The 18,480-nt window shown below is 37.8% G+C and overlaps 1 protein-coding gene across 2 annotated transcripts in view; it reads left to right on the top strand.

Annotated features, from left to right (window-relative positions):
- Positions 1–18,480, top strand: part of tnr (tenascin R (restrictin, janusin)) — a 152,916-nt gene that overhangs the window by 92,711 nt on the left and 41,725 nt on the right. For both annotated transcript variants that reach the window (XM_084120770.1, XM_084120769.1), the window contains exons 4-8: positions 3,159–3,702; positions 6,739–7,212; positions 11,337–11,600; positions 13,252–13,367; positions 15,120–15,270. In XM_084120770.1, coding sequence (XP_083976896.1) covers positions 3,216–3,702; positions 6,739–7,212; positions 11,337–11,600; positions 13,252–13,367; positions 15,120–15,270 — 1,492 coding nt within the window. In that variant the 5' untranslated portion in view covers positions 3,159–3,215. The remainder of the gene's footprint in view (positions 1–3,158; positions 3,703–6,738; positions 7,213–11,336; positions 11,601–13,251; positions 13,368–15,119; positions 15,271–18,480) is intronic.

Here is an 18,480-nt window from a genome sequence, read left to right as displayed (position 1 = left end):
GTTTTTGAGTCTACTAGATTTTCATGCTTGAATGTTCAAAAACATTTTTCACATATTTTTCATTGTTGCAGCACCTCCCTTCCCAGTCTGTCAGTATTGACGCTTTGTTTAGTTCCTGTCTCTATAAGGCTTCTCCTTTCAAAAAGCGTAATGTGTTTGATTGATCCAGTGTGTTGATTGGTCAACCAACACACATTTTGTGTATGCCTTGGACATGAATTAATTAAAAGAGGAATATTTTGATGTGTACATACCCAGAAGAAAACTCAAGACTATAATCGAGGCGTTTCAGGCAGTTCAGAAACAGTGTTTACTGATGGTGAAAGTGATTTCACCAAGTACCACATGTTCCTGGATCAACATCTTTGTTGATCCTGGAACAACTTTCCAATCAACCAATCAGATTTGAGGAACAAGTTTACAGTTTATGTCAAGTTTAGGATTAAAACCAGGGTGAGGTGCTTCAACATCAGTGTTATTCACCTGTCATTTCCCTCAGATTTTACGGAAAAGTTTGGGTAGGGTTAGGTTTAGGGGTAGGTATAGGGTTAGGACTAAATTTTGGGGCAGGAATGTTAATCCAGGATCAACAAAATATGTTGATCCAGGAACATGTCTTACTTGGCAAAATCACAGTGACCGTTTACTGATATAGAGACTAACTCCCTTTGTAGTGGACTTACTGTATGCTTTATAATTTTGCAGGCCTTTTTCATGTTCTAACAGCAACATTACACACTAAAGAAAGTTGAAAATGTAAAAAAGCATAATAGGTCCTCTTTAAAGCGAAGTGAGTGATTGGGATTGATTTGGATGGATGGATGTTTTGTTCTCTACAAATGAATTCTTCTTCCTTAAGAAATTATGTAGCACTGGATAAATGCCTCCTACTTTTATCCAAGTGATTGGACAGTGATAAAAAGAGTTTCTTCGGTAGAGAAGAGGATGTCTGCCAGTGCATGAAAAATAGAAAATGTCAGAGAAGATTATCAGTCTGACCATAGCCCCAAAGACCAGGTGTCAGTCTGACTCTGTGATTACAATTTGCTCTTGTCCTGACTTCTGTTGCTGATAAGGGATTAAGGAAGATTTAAAGAAAATTATAAACTGAATCAATGAACTGTATCAACAAAATTCTCAGTCGTATTTCTCCAATATGTTCTCGTGCCGTAGGGAAAGCTTCTTGGTTAAATCTCCACAATTAAATAATTTTTGCAAAAAATACCAAATCAATATAAATTCTGCTTCCCAGGTGTGTCTCTGTGTTGACTATATTCCAGGGCTCAACAGTAAAAAGGGCCTGATGGAACGGGGCCAGGGTGAGAGGTTTTGGATGAGCTGACAAGAGCTGTCACTTTCCATAAACATTTGGAGTTCTCAACATTGTTCTTGCAAATTATTCTGATTTATATGTCACCAAACTGACATTGTCTACATTTGTTAAAATCACAAGAATGACTTGTTATAGTCCTGGAAGCATAAGTTAGAATGGGCTGAACATTATAAACAAATCAGGAGCAAAAGGAGCAAAGGAGACTGTTCCTTATATTAAAAACGAACAGTACAAAGAATTAGGGCTGTGCAAAAATATTCCATATTCGATATTCTAACCTCTAGTATCGATACTTTTTAAAATCACGTTTTAAATGGATTTAAAATGACGTTAACATTTCATCAATCCCTCTGTTTCAAACGACCTCCTCAGTTCCTGTAGATTGCTGACTCGCTGTCTACAACGCTAACATTTGCCCTTCATATACATTCATACGGCCAATGTCTCAGAAGTAAGTGGGAGCGAGCATGGCGGAAAATATAAAAGCGCCTCCAGCTTGCAGAGCCGACGTGTGGGTGCACTTTGGTTTAGGGGTGTGCGATATCACGATTTTTGATCGTGGACGATTAAAATGCCTTCATGATCTGCTTTTGAAAAATATTGTAGTATCGTATTAGAGTACATTATATCAGTTGCAGTTCTGGCGCCTCCATCTCAACATACTGTACAACGCGACATACATTCACATCACATGTTAACGAAGACATAGATACACTCACGGGACACTGCAATTCACAAAAGTTCATTATTTGCATGTGCTTTAAAGCCTTGCCTGTTAAACATTTCATTCGCATGCTGATGCGCTGTTCTAACATGCGCTTTTCTGAGCACATACACCCAAAGCGCACAGGCACTAAAAGCCTGTCAAACAGCGCCTAGATACTGGACTAAGTTATCTTTCGAGTCTTATTGCACTAATACTGTCAAATATATACTCACAAGGTTTTATAATATAATAAGGTATAATACATTTGTTCCAAACCTGTATTAATTTCTTTCTTGTGCTGAACACAACAGAAGATATTTTGAAAAATGTGGCTAACCAGACAGTTGCTGGTCCCCATTGACTTTCCATTGGGCGTATTTTCAATTCGCAATTTCAATTTTTATTTGTTCACCTGAGTTATCAATATAATGTGATACACATACCAGAACACCTCAGCTGGTACACAGCAAGTTGTATTTTCAGTATTTTTGTATTTTTATTTATCGTATTGCAATATATCGTACCGTGACACATGTATCGTGATATGTATCTAATCGTGAGGCCCTTGCCGATACCCAGCCCTACAAAAAATATTCAGAAATAGTGTGTACCAGTGTTATTTTAGTATTATTATATACTATTATATTATTTATTCATATTTTGAATTAGCTTTTATATTTCCATTTTTCATTTTAGTTTAAGTATTTTTACGTTTAGTTAACAATAACAACACTGGTGTGTAAAACACTAATTTTGTCATTGTTCTACAAGCTTTCCTTTACTGCAGGATGACCAGATAGTAAGGAATGCCTTCATCGCACCATAATTGGCTCAATGAACTAGCAATCCGATAATTTTCTATAATTATCAATTGTATTGAAAATGACATCAGAGTATGACTATAACCACCATAGGCTATAACTACCATAGACATTGAGACAAAGTCCAACCCAATGATGACAATATGTTTTGCTAAATTTAACAAGTACAAAATGTATCATATTTGTGTTGAGGCCAGTGAAAGTATTAGGAGGGCAAGTGAAAATATTGCAATTGTTGAGCCCTGTTATTGTCTTACTTTTTCTCTAGAGCTAAAAAATGGTCTCTTCTTGTCCACAGTGCCAATCAGTGGTCTATTAGTGGAGTTGATGATCTCGCCCTAGTGCCTGAGTTGAGATGTGGGGGTGCACCATGGCAATACAAGGTTCAGTAGTGAGCCTGGCTCTACTGTTCTTTGGGATTCAAGCTGTTCCTAACCCCACCAGCAAACTAGTGAGGACAACAAGGGTGAGGCGGCAGGTTCCAGAAGGCGAGGGTCCCCCCGGCAACCAGACCCAGCCCATGATCTTCAATCATGTATACAACATCAATGTACCTCTAGAGTCACTCTGTTCAGTGGACCTAGACACTGTACCGGGCCCAGAGATAAACAAAGGTACAACTGGGAGTGACAAGATGCCGACAGAGTACACAGAAGAGACAGTGGACTCGGACAGCCACGTGACCTTCACCCATCGCATCAATATCCCAAAGCAGGCCTGTGCTTGTCCTGCGGCTGCCACCATGGAAGAGCTGGCTAACCGCATAGAGATGCTGGAGAGGGAGGTGTCCGTGCTTCGAGCACAGTGTAGCTCCAGCTGCTGCGGAGAAAGCTCTGTTATGGGTAAGTTTAAGATTATGAGGTGCACAGCCTGCAGTATTAAAAAAAAAAATGTTCTATGATCTGTCTGGATTTGCTCATTCAAGCATGCTTTCTGTTATGGTATTTTCTAACAGATAAAATGTTGTTTATGATTGAACTAAGTAAAGATTACTTCAGAATGTTTAAGCTTAAATGTTTAAATCAGCGATTTCAAACTCCTTTTAGGTTGAGGACTAGATCAGATAAAATAGAGGTTTATGCCATTTATTGTATTCATATAGATTGTATTCATAATACATGCTTTTCTAAAGCTAATACAGTTCATACACGTATTTTTGCTCCTTTAATACAATTTTTTAGGTAAAACCTAAAGTTAAATATATACTACCATTAAAGTTTTTTTTAATAAATAATACTTTTATTCAGCAAGGGCGTATTAAATTGATCAAAAGTGACAGTAAAAACATTTATAACATTACAAAATATTTCTATTTTAAATATATGCTGTTATTTTAATTTATTCATAACAGAATCCTGAAAAAATTGTATAATGATTTCCTCAAATATATTAAGCAGCACCACTGTTTTCAACATTGATAACAATAAGAAATATTTCTTGACCACCACATTTCTAAAGAATCACGTGAAACTGAAGACTGGAGTAATGGCTGCTGAAAATTCTGCCTTCTATTTTATGTATAGTTTAAATTGTAATAATATTTCACAATATTACTGTTTTTACAGTATTCTTATCAAATAAATGCAACCTGTGTAAGCATAAGAAGAGACTTTATTCAAAAACATTAAAAACTCTTGTCAACCCCAAATTTTTGAATGGTAGTAATTTAATTTATAAGGCCTTTGGATTACATACATACTAAATTGGTATATAGAGAATTAGCAATATTGACAGGAAAAAGAGGAAACCACTGACAGCTTTCATCTAGAAGTGTAAATTGGTGCATAATAAAAAGAAAGGTTATAGCACTTTAAGATCCAAGTTATAATGTTAAAATGTCCTGCTGTAGCTAAATATACTTAATCAAATATCATGGATATATTGTAAACACAGTTATAAATATACTTAATCTAAGCTAAATATACTTAATCAAAAATCATGAATATATTATAAACAGACAGTGTCTTTAACAACCCTGGTTGTTTTATAGTGGATTATTCAAACTTCTTGAATCAGTTTCAATGGCTTTGACTCATTGGTGGACGAAAACAAAAGCTCATCCTGGTCTTTCTGTCGGTTATGATGTGACTGCAGTGCTATAAGTGAAGTAGAGGCTTTATTGTGCATTGACCCATAGGGACAACAGAACTGTGGACGATGGTAGTGTTGTGCTTGTTTAATGTCTCAAAGGGGCACTCGAGTGGATTCACACCTGCAAACCTTGGCTGTGGAGCCCCTTCAGGGCAGCTAAAAACAGCTGAAACACTGCAGTAGTAAATGGAACGTCATATTAAGCTATACAAATGAGGTTAGATTGTGAACTAGATTAATTACAGCACTGCTGCTGGATAGGTCTTCCCCTCAAGCCTTTGATAAGTCCTCTGCTTGCTGAATCAAACCAGGCTACATGTGCTGAAACAAATAAGATTGCAGGATATTGCCTCAGAATTATTATTTATTTTTTCTGCTTCAGTTTAATTTTAATCCAACCTGATGAAAATAAAAGGAATAGCTTTCCCAGTGTGAATTCTTGAATTCTTCTGAATTATTTACCCAAGCTCATGTTGTTCCAAACATCTTTAATTTGTTTTATTGTGAGGAAAATGCATTCATGTTTGAAGGACATGTTTAAAAGAGTGTTCAGGATGGTAAAAAGTGAGATGAATGTGGACCAAAAGACCAAAAAAGCACAACAAAATTATTATAAAATGGTCTAACTTGTTTTGGCACCCATAATGATAGATTTGTGTGAGAAACGGGCTGTAATTTGAGTCTTTATACACTTAAAATCATAGAGTTTGATGAATCGGTTGACCCAGGTCACAAAACCGGTCTGAATGATTAATTCATGAACCAAACAGGTCCAGTTCTTTAAAGTCCAATAGAAAAGAGCAAATCTTAAGGAGAAGTATCCAGGCAGGGTGCTCTATGGTCTAGGGTTTTTAAGAGACCCAGTTCTTTATTTAAATCACAAATTTACTTATTCAGTCACAGTGTTAAAGTGCCCCTATTATGCTTTTTCGAATATTACCTTTCATGCAGTGTGTAATTTGTGAGTGTAAAAGGTCTGCAAAGTTTTAAAGATCAAAATGCACAACAAATAAAGTTATCATCTCCTAAAAGAAAGAATCGATTCTGAATTGCTGAAACAAGTCGTCAGCAGCTCCAGTCTCACTTCCTGTTACATACCTATGTTACAAATTAGCATAATGCCAGCCTGTGGTCTTCATTGGGTGCCCGCTAACAACATCTAATTTGACCCACCCTCAGAAACTCTAGTTGTAGCTGAGGCCTGGAAGAGTTTGGTTTGTGTTGTCGACATGTCAAGAAGATGCTGTTTTGAGCGCTGCAAATCCACTTTGCATGCCCTTCAAAAGGATGAGGACTCGCTCTGGAATTGATACTGTAAAATCAACGCTGTGGTCACTGTTTGTATTACTTTGTATTGAGCACTGAGGAAGCCTCTAGAGCTGAAATTCAGATATGGTAATCGGCGTTTCGTTTCTAATACACAATATAATCGGTTGACCGATCAAAACAGACTGGGCCATCTGACCAATCAGAGCAGAGTAGGCTTGCAGAAAGGAGGGGTTTAGAGCGACTGACTATTCGATCAAACCACTTTCAGACTCTGAGATATATGCTGATATGCAATGTATATTATGAGAAAATGAAGGTGTTTTTTTTACCTTGAATGCATGTAAACCTATTGTAGGTGACCTCCAAAACAAAATTAGGAACCTTTAAAATAGCATAATAGGGGCACTTTAACAGTCGCCATTAGTCAAATTTCTCAATGGTGTTAGCGCGAGTAAAATGATGTCTTTCACTTTTGGGTGAACTGTTTCTTTAACTTCAACATATTTGTTCACTCTTAGGTCGCTTGGACTTCGTCCCTCAGTGTGGCCATGGCACCTTCAGCATGGACATTTGTGGGTGTGTTTGTGAAGAAGGGTGGATTGGCAAGAACTGCACTGAACCGCGCTGCCCAAATGACTGTTCTGGCCAGGGCATTTGCATCGAAGGCGAGTGTGCATGTGACCGTAACTTTGGCGGTGAGAACTGCTCGGAGCCTCGATGCCCAGGTGATTGCTCTGACAGGGGGTTGTGCATTGATGGTGAGTGTGTTTGCGAGGAAGCCTATGCTGGGGAGGACTGCTCGCAGGGCAGATGTCTGAACGACTGCTCAGATCAAGGAACCTGTGTGAACGGAACCTGTCAGTGCCGACCCGGCTTCCTGGGGGAAGACTGCTCTCTCATCTTCTGTGCTAATAACTGCAGCCAGAAAGGGGTGTGTAAGGATGGTTTCTGTGCCTGTCAAGAGGGATATACAGGGGATGACTGCGCTTCAGGTCAGTATTCAGTGTGTATGGTTGAGTTCAGTAAAATATATTGTTATATAATGATTTATATATATTTCATTACTTGACATGTCTGTATACCCAGCCTGTCTTAAAGAGTTATTTCAACCAAAAATGAAAATTATCCCATAATTTACTCACCCTCAAGCCATCCTAGGTGTATATGACTTTCTTCTTTCAGCCGAACACATTCAGAGTTATATTAAAATATATCCTGGCTCTTCCAAGCTTTATAATGGGAGTGAATGATACCTTAGATTTTGAAGCACAAAAAAGTGCATCCATCCATCATAAAAGTAATCCATACGGCTCCAGAGGGTTAATAAAGGCCTTCTAAAGCAAAGTGATGCATTTTTTTGAGAAAAATATACACATTTATAACTTTATTAACACTAATCACAGGCTTCCAGTAACGTATGCGGAAGGAAGACCTCCGGCGTAAGAGTGACCTCTGACCCGACGTATAAAGGGTTAAGAAGACAATTTTTTCCTACTAGCCATTAAATTTTAATTCCTGTAAGGAAACAATACATATGTTCTTTTACTGTAATTTATATGGTAATCCATACCTTAATTTGCAGCAATTACATGTGTTGTTCTGTTAAATTGAAACAATTTTTTCATCATTTTAACATTAAAAACACTTACCGCAGCTTGCTGTATTGACACAGTAGAGCAGAGTAGTTAACCATTCCCAGGAAAATGAATTTGTGCTGGACAATTCACACTTTCCGCCTTATATATTGCAAGGAATATGTAATGTCTGACTCTTTAAAATCCATCAGAGAAGAAATTAAGCCATAACAAAAGCTTGTTTTACATACAAAAGTATTTTCATTGTATCTATTCTTTCTCTTTAAGCCAATTGCAGATAAACAAACCACTTTATTAAAGCTCCACTATGTAACTTTGGTATTTGACCACAAGAGGGCGCAGTTTCAACAATAACAAAGGCGAAGCTTGATGACGCTATGAAGGAGGTGACGATGGGAGATGTCGTTTTTAATGCGTTTTCACCATAGCAATGTATCTAAATGGAATTAATGAATCATGATCACGGATGAGGTAATTTATTCGTTTTTGTATTACCTGTATGTCTGATCGTATTATTTTATGTCATCATAATTAATGAACTGCAAGGAACGTGAAATGTTATGCTATATTATCCCGTTACAACATACAGCTATTTGTCAAATGATTTGTTTGGTTTATGTTGTGCAGTTTTACGTTTTTATGGTTAATGGCGTGTTGTTTAACGTGTTCAAACCAATATCTAAAAGTAAATTTGAACGAACATTTGCAAGTAATGACTAAATATATTTTTTTTAACAACATATCCGATTGTATTTAATTGTACTGCCATAATCTCGGTCACCACACGTGATAACAAGCCTTACCGAAGTACAAAGAGCAATATAACTTTGTTTATAAGTGCTATTATTGACAGTTGCATGTCTTACCTGTCTATCAATAACGTTACACTCGCGAGAGAGTCTCTGTCAAGTCCAAGATTGACGCGCAGCTCTCTCCATCTCGAAAACGCCTGGCTGATATTATCCGGGTTTTATTCCTCCGTTTGTCACACAGTCCGTGACTCCGCGTGTATCCGAATATGGACGCTTTCGTTTTGTTGGCACTTCAATACTCGCCAAAGAGTAATCGTGATCCATAACAGCTATAACCATACAGTCTATGGCTATAACGCTTTAACCACCACTTCCGCATTTTACCATGTGATATTCCGGTGTGGTGGGTCATATTTTTTATTTTATTCTTTTTTTATTCTTTGTCAGACGTCTTTATTGTTTATTGTGATAAGAAAAAAAACTCAATAAAGTTGTTAAAAAAAAAAAAAAAAAAAAAAAAATCCGGTGTGGTGGAATATCCTATCACATGGTCCACACCGGAAAAAAAGGATAGAGCGGACATTGCGTCACTGAGGCGCGACATTTCTTTTCCGGGACGGCCAGTTATTTAAAATCGGAATTTCTCTGAAATAAAAAATCTTTGGAGACTTTTGAGATATTGTAAGTACACAACTGGAGGAAATATATCACACTGTGCAAGTTATTTTCGGAAATTTTATTACAAAATTCCTACATATTGGAGCTTTAAGTGAAGTCTAAATGCGACTGGTATATTGTCTTTTGAATATCAATATTAAAATCCTCTCTGGGAAGAACAGTGACCGTTTCCCTAGTTACGGGCACACATGGCAGATGCTAAACCCCATGGGAGCCCCCCTGCTCTTCTAGTCATGGCTGTAAAATTGGTGACAACTCACAGCGTAACACCATTCATTTGTCAAAAGTCACATTCACTGGGGAAGATGTGTCATATTAACCTGGCCAAAGCAATTTCTCCATCACGCTTACTGAGGTTCAGAGCTAGTTCGTGGAAAAGGCTGTCGAAACCCCACATTGCTGAAGACAGCTGTCATCTCACGAGTGGGAGAGGGAAGGGCAAATCATATTAAGAACCCAGTTCTCTCCCTCTCATTTTCTGCAAGACTGAGTGGAGGCAAAATTGCTTATTTCATTGCAATTAGGAGAAAATAGTGGGGTGTTGTGTGCGAGAGGTGGTGGAATACTGCGAGTGGCTGCTCAGTTATTACTCTCCACACCTCTTCTGGAGATTCTCTGCTCTCTTAGGTCTTCATATTATCAAGGGAATGAATTAGGATATGGCTTTTTCTTTCAGTTACTCTATCCAATTTTCTCATTTCATTAGGCAGATGAAACTGTAAGCAAAAAGTATTTTGCAAACAGGTAGCAAAGAGGGAAAAATAAGTAAACAAGGAAATGGGATGTGATGAGAAGTTATTTTTTTGAAAATGTCAAATAGCTCAAAATGAAATTATTTCTTAAATATCTTCCTTTGATAATGACTTTTTTTTAAATTCACAGATATTTTCTATTCAAGGAATGAAATTGCAAACTTTAACATAGCACTACACCCACTTTTACCATGTCTTTCAACTATAATTCAACCAAAAGTAATCATAAAGTAATAGCAATTTACACTCTACACACTTTGCCAAATACAGTCTTGAAGTTATTCTGAAAGACTGTTATCTGACACATTGTTGCTTCAGTACATAATAATCGATAATGTAGACAAGCAGGCTGGCGATGCTAATGCACGTACCAAGCTGAGAATAAATTCATTTGGAGTGGATTGAGAAATAACTGCTTGAATCTGTGATGTGATGCTTAATGACATTTTAAAAAATAACTCACAACACATAATGTAAATACAACAAAACTGTAACTTTATAATTTGTTACAAAATGTTACTTAATACTATCTTGTTGTCAAAATATTCTTTATTTATCTATTATTACAATAGATAAATAAATATATGCTGAATAGATTATTAGAAAATATATGATGATTATGCTGAATATGCATTTCTTGACATATCAAGACAATTCAAATAATTACAGTCAGCTTTAAATTTTGTAGGTGCTGAGACTTTCAGTTGGACAGACCATTGCTCCCTTTTTTGTCTAAGACTGTATCTGCTGCGCTTCCTGGGTTCTTGTTCCTCCTTAAAAATAAAAAGGGGAGTTTGGCAGCTCGATATGGGTGAAAAGCACAGATGCCAGAGTGATAAATTTTGCTAAGTATGCACCCTGGGACTTTTTTCTCTGTTTTGAGGGGGAACAGAAGGAACACCAGTCTGTCCTGTTCATGTGGAAGAAGCTGAATTGCTTCTTCAAGTCCTTAGTAATTCCTGAGGGGCCACTTATAGCTACTCCTATGAGCCCAGATCAGGAGGAAGTCTCATGTGTTCTGGAGCCCCTGGTTGCTTCTTAGTCTCATGGGTAGCCCAAATGGGATCCTCCAAACTCTTAGCTACATTTTCTAACTTTTTCAAGTGTACTACTTACCGGGACATCAATGTCAGATAATACTGGATGTGGCTTGAACAAGCATGTAAATCTGCTGCCTTGCAACACCACAACATAACAATGCTAGCTGTGGTAAGTGCTTCCAGTGTGATTTGCCTCCGATCACGTTAAAGAAATTTCCATAACTCCGACTCCTAAGAATGATTGCTTTTTGATCAGAATGATTCATATTCATGTGATATCCTCACCCCTTTTTACACAGTGTCACCTCCTATGAATCTGCAAGTTCAGGGAGTGTCAGAGAACACCATTGATCTGCAGTGGGAGGGCCCTGTGTTCCTGACAGACTATCTCATCACTTATGCCCCCACAACCCCTGGTGGAGTCCAACTAGAAATCAGAGTCCCAGGAAATGTTACCAACACCACCATCAAAGGGCTGGAGCCGGGTCTGGAATACAACATCAATGTGTACGCAGTGATCAACAACATCATCAGTGCCCCTATGAACACTTTAGCCTCAACCTGTGAGTGCACTTCTCTCCTGAGAGCTCTTTTATTCAAAAACATAAGTGTTTTGGTCAGATAAGGCTTTTTTCTATGGAAATGTCTGAGGTGTTTTGCATATATCTTGAATGTGACATTTTCATTGTAAGTGCATTATTGTTACCCAAGCATGACCCAGGTTTAATAGACCTGGATGTGAGATTACACACTCTTTCACAATCTCATTTGCACACACACATACCTCATGTTACTTCTACAGAGGAACAACTGGCTGTCTTTGCCAACAGGATATGATTAGACACCCACCACCTGGTGAGTAGCAGTGCCAGATTGGCAAAATGCAAGAGGCCTTTCGTATACAGTCACTGCCTGTCAGCCTTGAGCAAAATGCCTTAGCTTAGAATAGAACACATCATAACAAATATTCCATTATTGGTGAAAAGCCAGTTGGGGTGTTCTGCAGACAATCACAAAGCACCACTTGACCTTCTGTTTCGTACATTTTCGCAGGTAATTCAGAGATGATAATAAAGATAATTAGAACTTAATAAATTTGAAAGAAATTGCAATTTGCATGTGGCATCTGGCTGACATCATGATCTGACTTATACATCTGAGGTATTCAACTAGTGGAGCCATAATTTCTGTAATCTAACAAAAATGAGACTAATGTCGAACATTGTTGCACATTTTCTGCAACTGAATTATATGCTTGTGATGTGTAAAATCCTCGGAAACTTTGCAAGAAAGGAATGACTAAGAGAAAAAAAGAACAGTTGATACAATTTAAAATAACTATCGTTTAACTTTTCTAATTTAAACTTTTCTAGTTTAATTTATTTTATAATTTATTTCAGTCTTTAGTGTCACATGATCCTCCAAAAAATACGTTTTCAAAGTTGAAAATGGTTATGCTAGTTGATATGTTGTGGATACATTTTTCCAGTATTATTTGATGAATAGAAAGTAGAAAAACAGCATATATTTGAATATAATTCTTTTGTAAGATTTTAAATGTTTTTACTGACACTTTTGATCAATTAAATCCATCCTTGCTGAATAGCAGTATTTATTTCTTATTTTAAAAAACTATATTACTGACACCAAACCTTTGAGAGGTAGTGCCAGTGAGAAGGAGAGCAACCGAGAGTACTGACTACTGTCAGAGTTTATTTAGCAAGACTTATTGTATGACTGTACATTATCACTTACTTACAAACCTTTGTATGTCATCATACATGTGGAATAAGCTGAACGCTCCCAGCAGAGATAGTGTTTTATTACTGTTTCCATGAAATTATTTTCAAATCCTCTGGAGGCTCTTACGATTATTGACAGTGAAAAGGCTGAAGGTTCACTTTTGTGTACTGTGAAATGACTGTAATACTATTTCCTTAGACTTCTATTCTTTGAGTTTCCCGACTCCATGTGTTATAAAATAAATGTAAACTGATTGAAGACACACTGCATATTGAAAATAACTGAGAAAAAAAAAAAATCACATAAATCCTGAATATGTCTGCATAGTAAACCGCTCTGTATCTGCTCTCACTGCCCTCTTTTTACAGAGCTAAAAGCTGAGAGTAAAGATCTGTCTTGGCTGAGAAAAATGTTGATTTATTGAACACACACAGGACGGAGGCCAATAATGCATCAATCTGTACCTTTTAGATCTCTCGAATCCAGACGGTTTACTCTTCAAATCCATCACGGAGACATCCGTGGAGGTTCAGTGGCAACCCTTAGACTACTTGTTTGATGGTTGGGAAATAAGCTTCATTCCCAAGGTAAGGCTTTCCTTAGAAGGTCACACATCATTTGATTCTGCCCCTGCTGTAGCTCTTGGCGTAACAACACAGAGGTTTTGGAATCTTGTAGCATTTGTGGACTTTACCATCCACCGCATTGTAAACAAGGAAACTGCAGTGTGAGGTTTTGACAGACATCTGTGCACGGCCGATAAATTAATGCTTCTTTTTAAGCCAAAGATTATTCGTTTTCTGACAGGTGCCTCTCAGCATGATAAATGTCAATCTGTCCGTGTTTGAAAGAGAATTATTTTGCATCATGGCAGAAACAACAATACATCCAGGCAGAGATGTTCTCACTAATCCCCTTTCAAATGTTCCATCTGGAGAAAGGACAAAACATTTTCAGCATGTGCATACTGCACCCTCACAGGAAGATGCCAACAAAATGTGGAGCTTGTGCTTGGTGTCTCATTATGAAATAGCAGTGGGAGACATCGAAGTATGCAAAACAGCATGTTTCCTGTGCAACATACCTGTCATTTCACATCAAGGTGAAACATCTCTCCCTATGTATAATAACAAATGTGCAACAGAGCCCCTGAGGCATTTTGTTTAGTTGTAGTGTTACTATTAAGAACAGCCATTGAATCTGTAAACATCATGTTCCCCTCCAACAAAAAGATCTGACATATCAGAGGTGTGCTTGAGTGTAACGGAAACCGGTAAAGTGGGGATTGTGGTTTACTTAAATGGTTCACACAAACAACTTCCTTCAGCCAGCAGATGATTTGGCAAATTTATCTGCAGACAGTTCTGAAAGCTCAGTCAAATAATAGTCACACTTCTTATTGAGCATTTGAAGAGTGCAGTTTTCTGTCATGGATGGATGGATGGATGGTTGGATGGATGGCCGGCCGGCCGGCTGTTTTTGTTATTGTTCTACCAATTCACACTCGGATATTGGCCACATTTAAAAAGAATTATGTGAACAGCCACACAAAGAAATTGGATCTGAGCAATAAATCAGAATTGAGCATTAAGACTCAAAGGAGGCTTTGCAGTATGAATATAGCCTTAGCTTTCAGCTAAAGCCATAGCCTATGCCCTGGCAAAGTGAGCTCATAAATCCATCATTTTTGGAATGAAAGAAGAAAATACCTTGGAAAGTCAAAAGCCTCTTTCGGGAGAATAGGAAGTGAATACAAAGAAGCCGATTTTTTGGGGGGTTGATCATGGTGCACTTCAATCTTCCATCGGTGAGAGGGTTTGCTATGAGTACCGTGCCAACTCCGGCACACCACTGGGGAAATCATATTAGAAGTGGAAGTCATATCCTCTGTGGATTTAATCCTACAAAGCGTAAGAGCCGTTCTGATTTTCCACAATATTGTAATGGATGCGAGGGCAGAGACAAGTGTGCGTTCACAGGGTCAATGGCAAAGAACATACATTTAGAACAGTCACATCTTCTGAAACCCTCAAGCACTTTGATTTTGCCTGATTTAATAAGCTGATGTCTTGTGGGGTGCAGTGCAGCTCTCAAAGTTCTCTGCTAAGCAAGTTGGGGGAAAAAAACAAGACTTGATTCAATACATCAAACATCTGGCGAAACGTATCTGCACAGAAATTCCAGCAGGTTCTCTTTTTACACAGCCGACTGCCTTCTGAAAACAATCTCGGTTGATTCAAGCGGTGTACTGTTTGTTCCTGCATGCCTGCCTGCACTCTGATGCCAGAATTCTGAAATGTGATGTTTCTGTATTTGTTTGTGTCTTTTGCATGCCAAAGGACAATGATGGAGGGATGACAGCACAACTACCTAGTACCATCACAATGTTCCACCAAACAGGGCTGAGGCCTGGGGAAGAATACACTGTCAACCTGGTGGCCTTGAAAGACCAAGGCAGGAGCCTGCCTGTTACTGCAACCGTTATCACACGTACGCCTCTCACTCACTGTACTACATTTATGCACTCGGCAGACTTTTATTCCAAGCAATTTACAGTGCATTCTGGTTATATGCATAGTTTTTTGTGTTCCCAGGGTGTCACATCCATGACCTTGGCATTGTTAGCTATAGAAACACCCACGCATCACTGTTTCATTCTCCAATAACTCAATGGTTCTTTGATTTGTAATGACCTAACTAGAGTGTTGGAGCCTTCCAATATATCCATTTTCTATTGTCACCCTATAATGACATTATATTGCAAAAATTGTATCAAGAAGTTCTGTGTAAGATTCCATAGTGTGACTTCAGGACTTTATACAGTAATTGTTTCCAAGGACGAACATTTGCATGGTTCCACAGTGATAAAACTAATTCATTATTATGGTAATTAATTGTATAGGAATGAGGTCTGTCTTCAGTTGTGAAATGTTCCACCGTGTTCCAACATGACATTGAGGAATCAACACTGGACACTTCTTGTCCACTTGTTAAAATAGGCATGCTTTTTGGAATAGATATTATATCGTATTATATTATATTATATTATATTATATTATATTATATTATATTATATTATATTATATTATTATAGATAATGTAAAATTATTTTTTTTTATAAAAAAGCCGTATTTAGTATCGACTGATACTTTTGTCATCCCTAGTTGTCTGAATTAATTATGCTCGTCAAGCAAGCAAGTTTTGTGATAGACAGCATAGATGCTCTCAATGTGGAATTGTAGAACAGGATGCTTCATCATTAATGGAGACAAAAGTTTGCAAAGCAAACAAATGCTCCTCGGTTGGATGCACAGTGCAGGGGGGGTTAGTTTACCGTTGCATTCTGTGCGCAGAGAAGATGAAAGAGAGAACAATGTGAAGTGCTTTTCCCTTCAGGTTACTCAGCCAGCTGAGTCACTAGTGTCTCTTTTGTAGCTGGAGTTGACAAGTTGGAAGTGGCTTGAGCAGTGATTTCCTCCACCCATCTGCCATGTCCTGTTGTTTTCCCCGTCCTTGGTGCTGAAATTGGTGTAGTGCAGCAGTGAGGCTGAACAGAGGGCTCACCTTCAAACTATACTATGAACACAGTCATTTTACTGTTACTCTGCTAACAGTGTTGTCAGAAAAAAACACTATTGCAAATATGTCTGACATGCAGAAAAACATATAGTGATAGGAAGGTGTGTAAACACCTTTCAAAAGGTGTGTGAGAGGGGCTAGACTGGGCTGGAAAGGCATAAACTGCAAGGAGGTGTCACATTGCTTCAGCTAATGGAAAATGTCACCATGATGAATGGGTGAGTCTGCCAGCAATTATGCACTTAATGTAAACTTCACCCAAGAATTCTTCTTCTGTCACTTGCAGACAGGAGGTTTAGATTCAATTGAACTTTTCATGGACAATTGAAATTGCATGTCTGCTGTGAAAACGCCATTAATTTCTACGGGCCTCACCGTCGAGCATAATTAAAAAGACATTAATTATGCATGCGAGTCCATTAATATTTCACATGTCCACTGCGGATACCTTATTGGATAAAGAAAGACAAATTTGATGTCATTTAATTATTTATGTGTGCAAAGATTTATCTATCCCCGGAGAAAGCCTAGGAAGACGAGTTTTCGCTAAGCACACGCTTGGTTCCTCGTGAGTTTGCAAGCTGCTTCACAGTAATTATGCTTAAGTGCTAAAATACAACATTTTTAGGAAAAAAATAAACAGTAATCTATTGCCTGGTCTCTGGTGTGACTAGACTTAAAAGTGAGTCTATGCTGGTGTGCCTTGAATAAAACCAAGAAATCACCCTTGTGGATTGAATAGGCTGTGCAAAGAACTTAAAGTAAATATTCCCATGCATGAACATGACGTGACATCATTTCCCCATTTGCTTGGGGTTCCTCCTGAACCCTAGTGTTTGATTAACGGTCACATTTTGTAGTTGTAATATCCTGTAGAGAGTTACAATGGCATCATGCACAATATACTGTATGTTTTGGACTTATTCTTTAAAAGGGAAATTCAGTGGTATTCAGTGCAGTCTCACCTGGTCCAATTAGTAGCGTTTTACATATCACAGCAGAATGAGGGCGAGGTTAGAGATGAGGTCAAAAGTACCAGAGATGTTCATCTTCCTTCACAATACTTGTTTCTGAGGCAGATGGTCATGTTGCCCTATATAAAGAAGCAGGTTAATTATTCACACAACCACTTAGCATCTTATTAAAAGAGCCTGTCGGAGGCTCAGCATGGCCACTTGATTCAGTCACTTGAGTGTGTGTTTGCCTGATGTCAGTATCTGGTGAATACTTTCTCATTAACTGTCCTTTGAAAACATGGATAAGTTAAAAGTGAAGTGTGTAATTCTCAATATTAAAATACTTTTCCAGTTTAATATGACTTCATTGTATACACTGTGGCTCTCAGTTTTCAAACATTGTTTGGTTTGAGTGGACCAACATGGAAACTTTTGACTTAACCAGTGGCGCAGGACTACCTGTTTGGCCAAAGAGGTCAGCGTTTGGCTGCTTAGCATGGGCTAGTTAGCTGTAATAAAACCATAAAAAGCATATTTCTCCATTGACAGCCATTCCATGTGTTCTGATGTTGCCATGTTTACTGACAAAGTAGTATTTTTTGCTAGATCGATTATAGTAGCCTATAGTTTTGATGAGCAACTTATAGATGAGGAAAGGGCAAAAGAGGCAGTTTTGGGGGGGGGGGGATTTCGCAATTTCATTTGGTACTTTTTGTGCCACATAAATTACACCTTTAAGATGTCAGACAGTCACAGTTCAGTATATTTAAAGTTCAAGCTTAACTTGCAAATTCAGTGTTATCAGGTTCTGCACATTCCTACAACATTGTGCTTCCTCATTTTTAAATAAATTTTGCCACCACTTTTATGTTGCTCCATTACTTTGGTAATATTCTTATGATGTGATAAATAAAGAAATAAAGCAATAAAAATCTTTTTTGTGGACATTTTGACTACATCCAATAAGCCATGTTAGTTCTATAGCTCAGGGCTTTTTTTGTGTGGAAAAATAAGCTTTAAGCAAATTCACATATTTGCTCATTTGTATTTTATTTTAATTTGTATTTAATAGTACAAAACAGGGATGTTTTTATGTCCATCATTCATCACTGTATTTAATCATCCAGACTTTCATGTTTTTACAGAGAGTACCGGTATATTAAAA

Source organism: Abramis brama (genome assembly GCF_963993115.1).
Source record: "Abramis brama genome assembly, chromosome: 7".
Lineage (NCBI taxonomy): Eukaryota > Metazoa > Chordata > Actinopteri > Cypriniformes > Leuciscidae > Abramis > Abramis brama.
The sequence above is the reverse complement of the archived record's forward strand: the minus strand, read 5'-3'. Positions and strand labels throughout refer to the sequence as shown.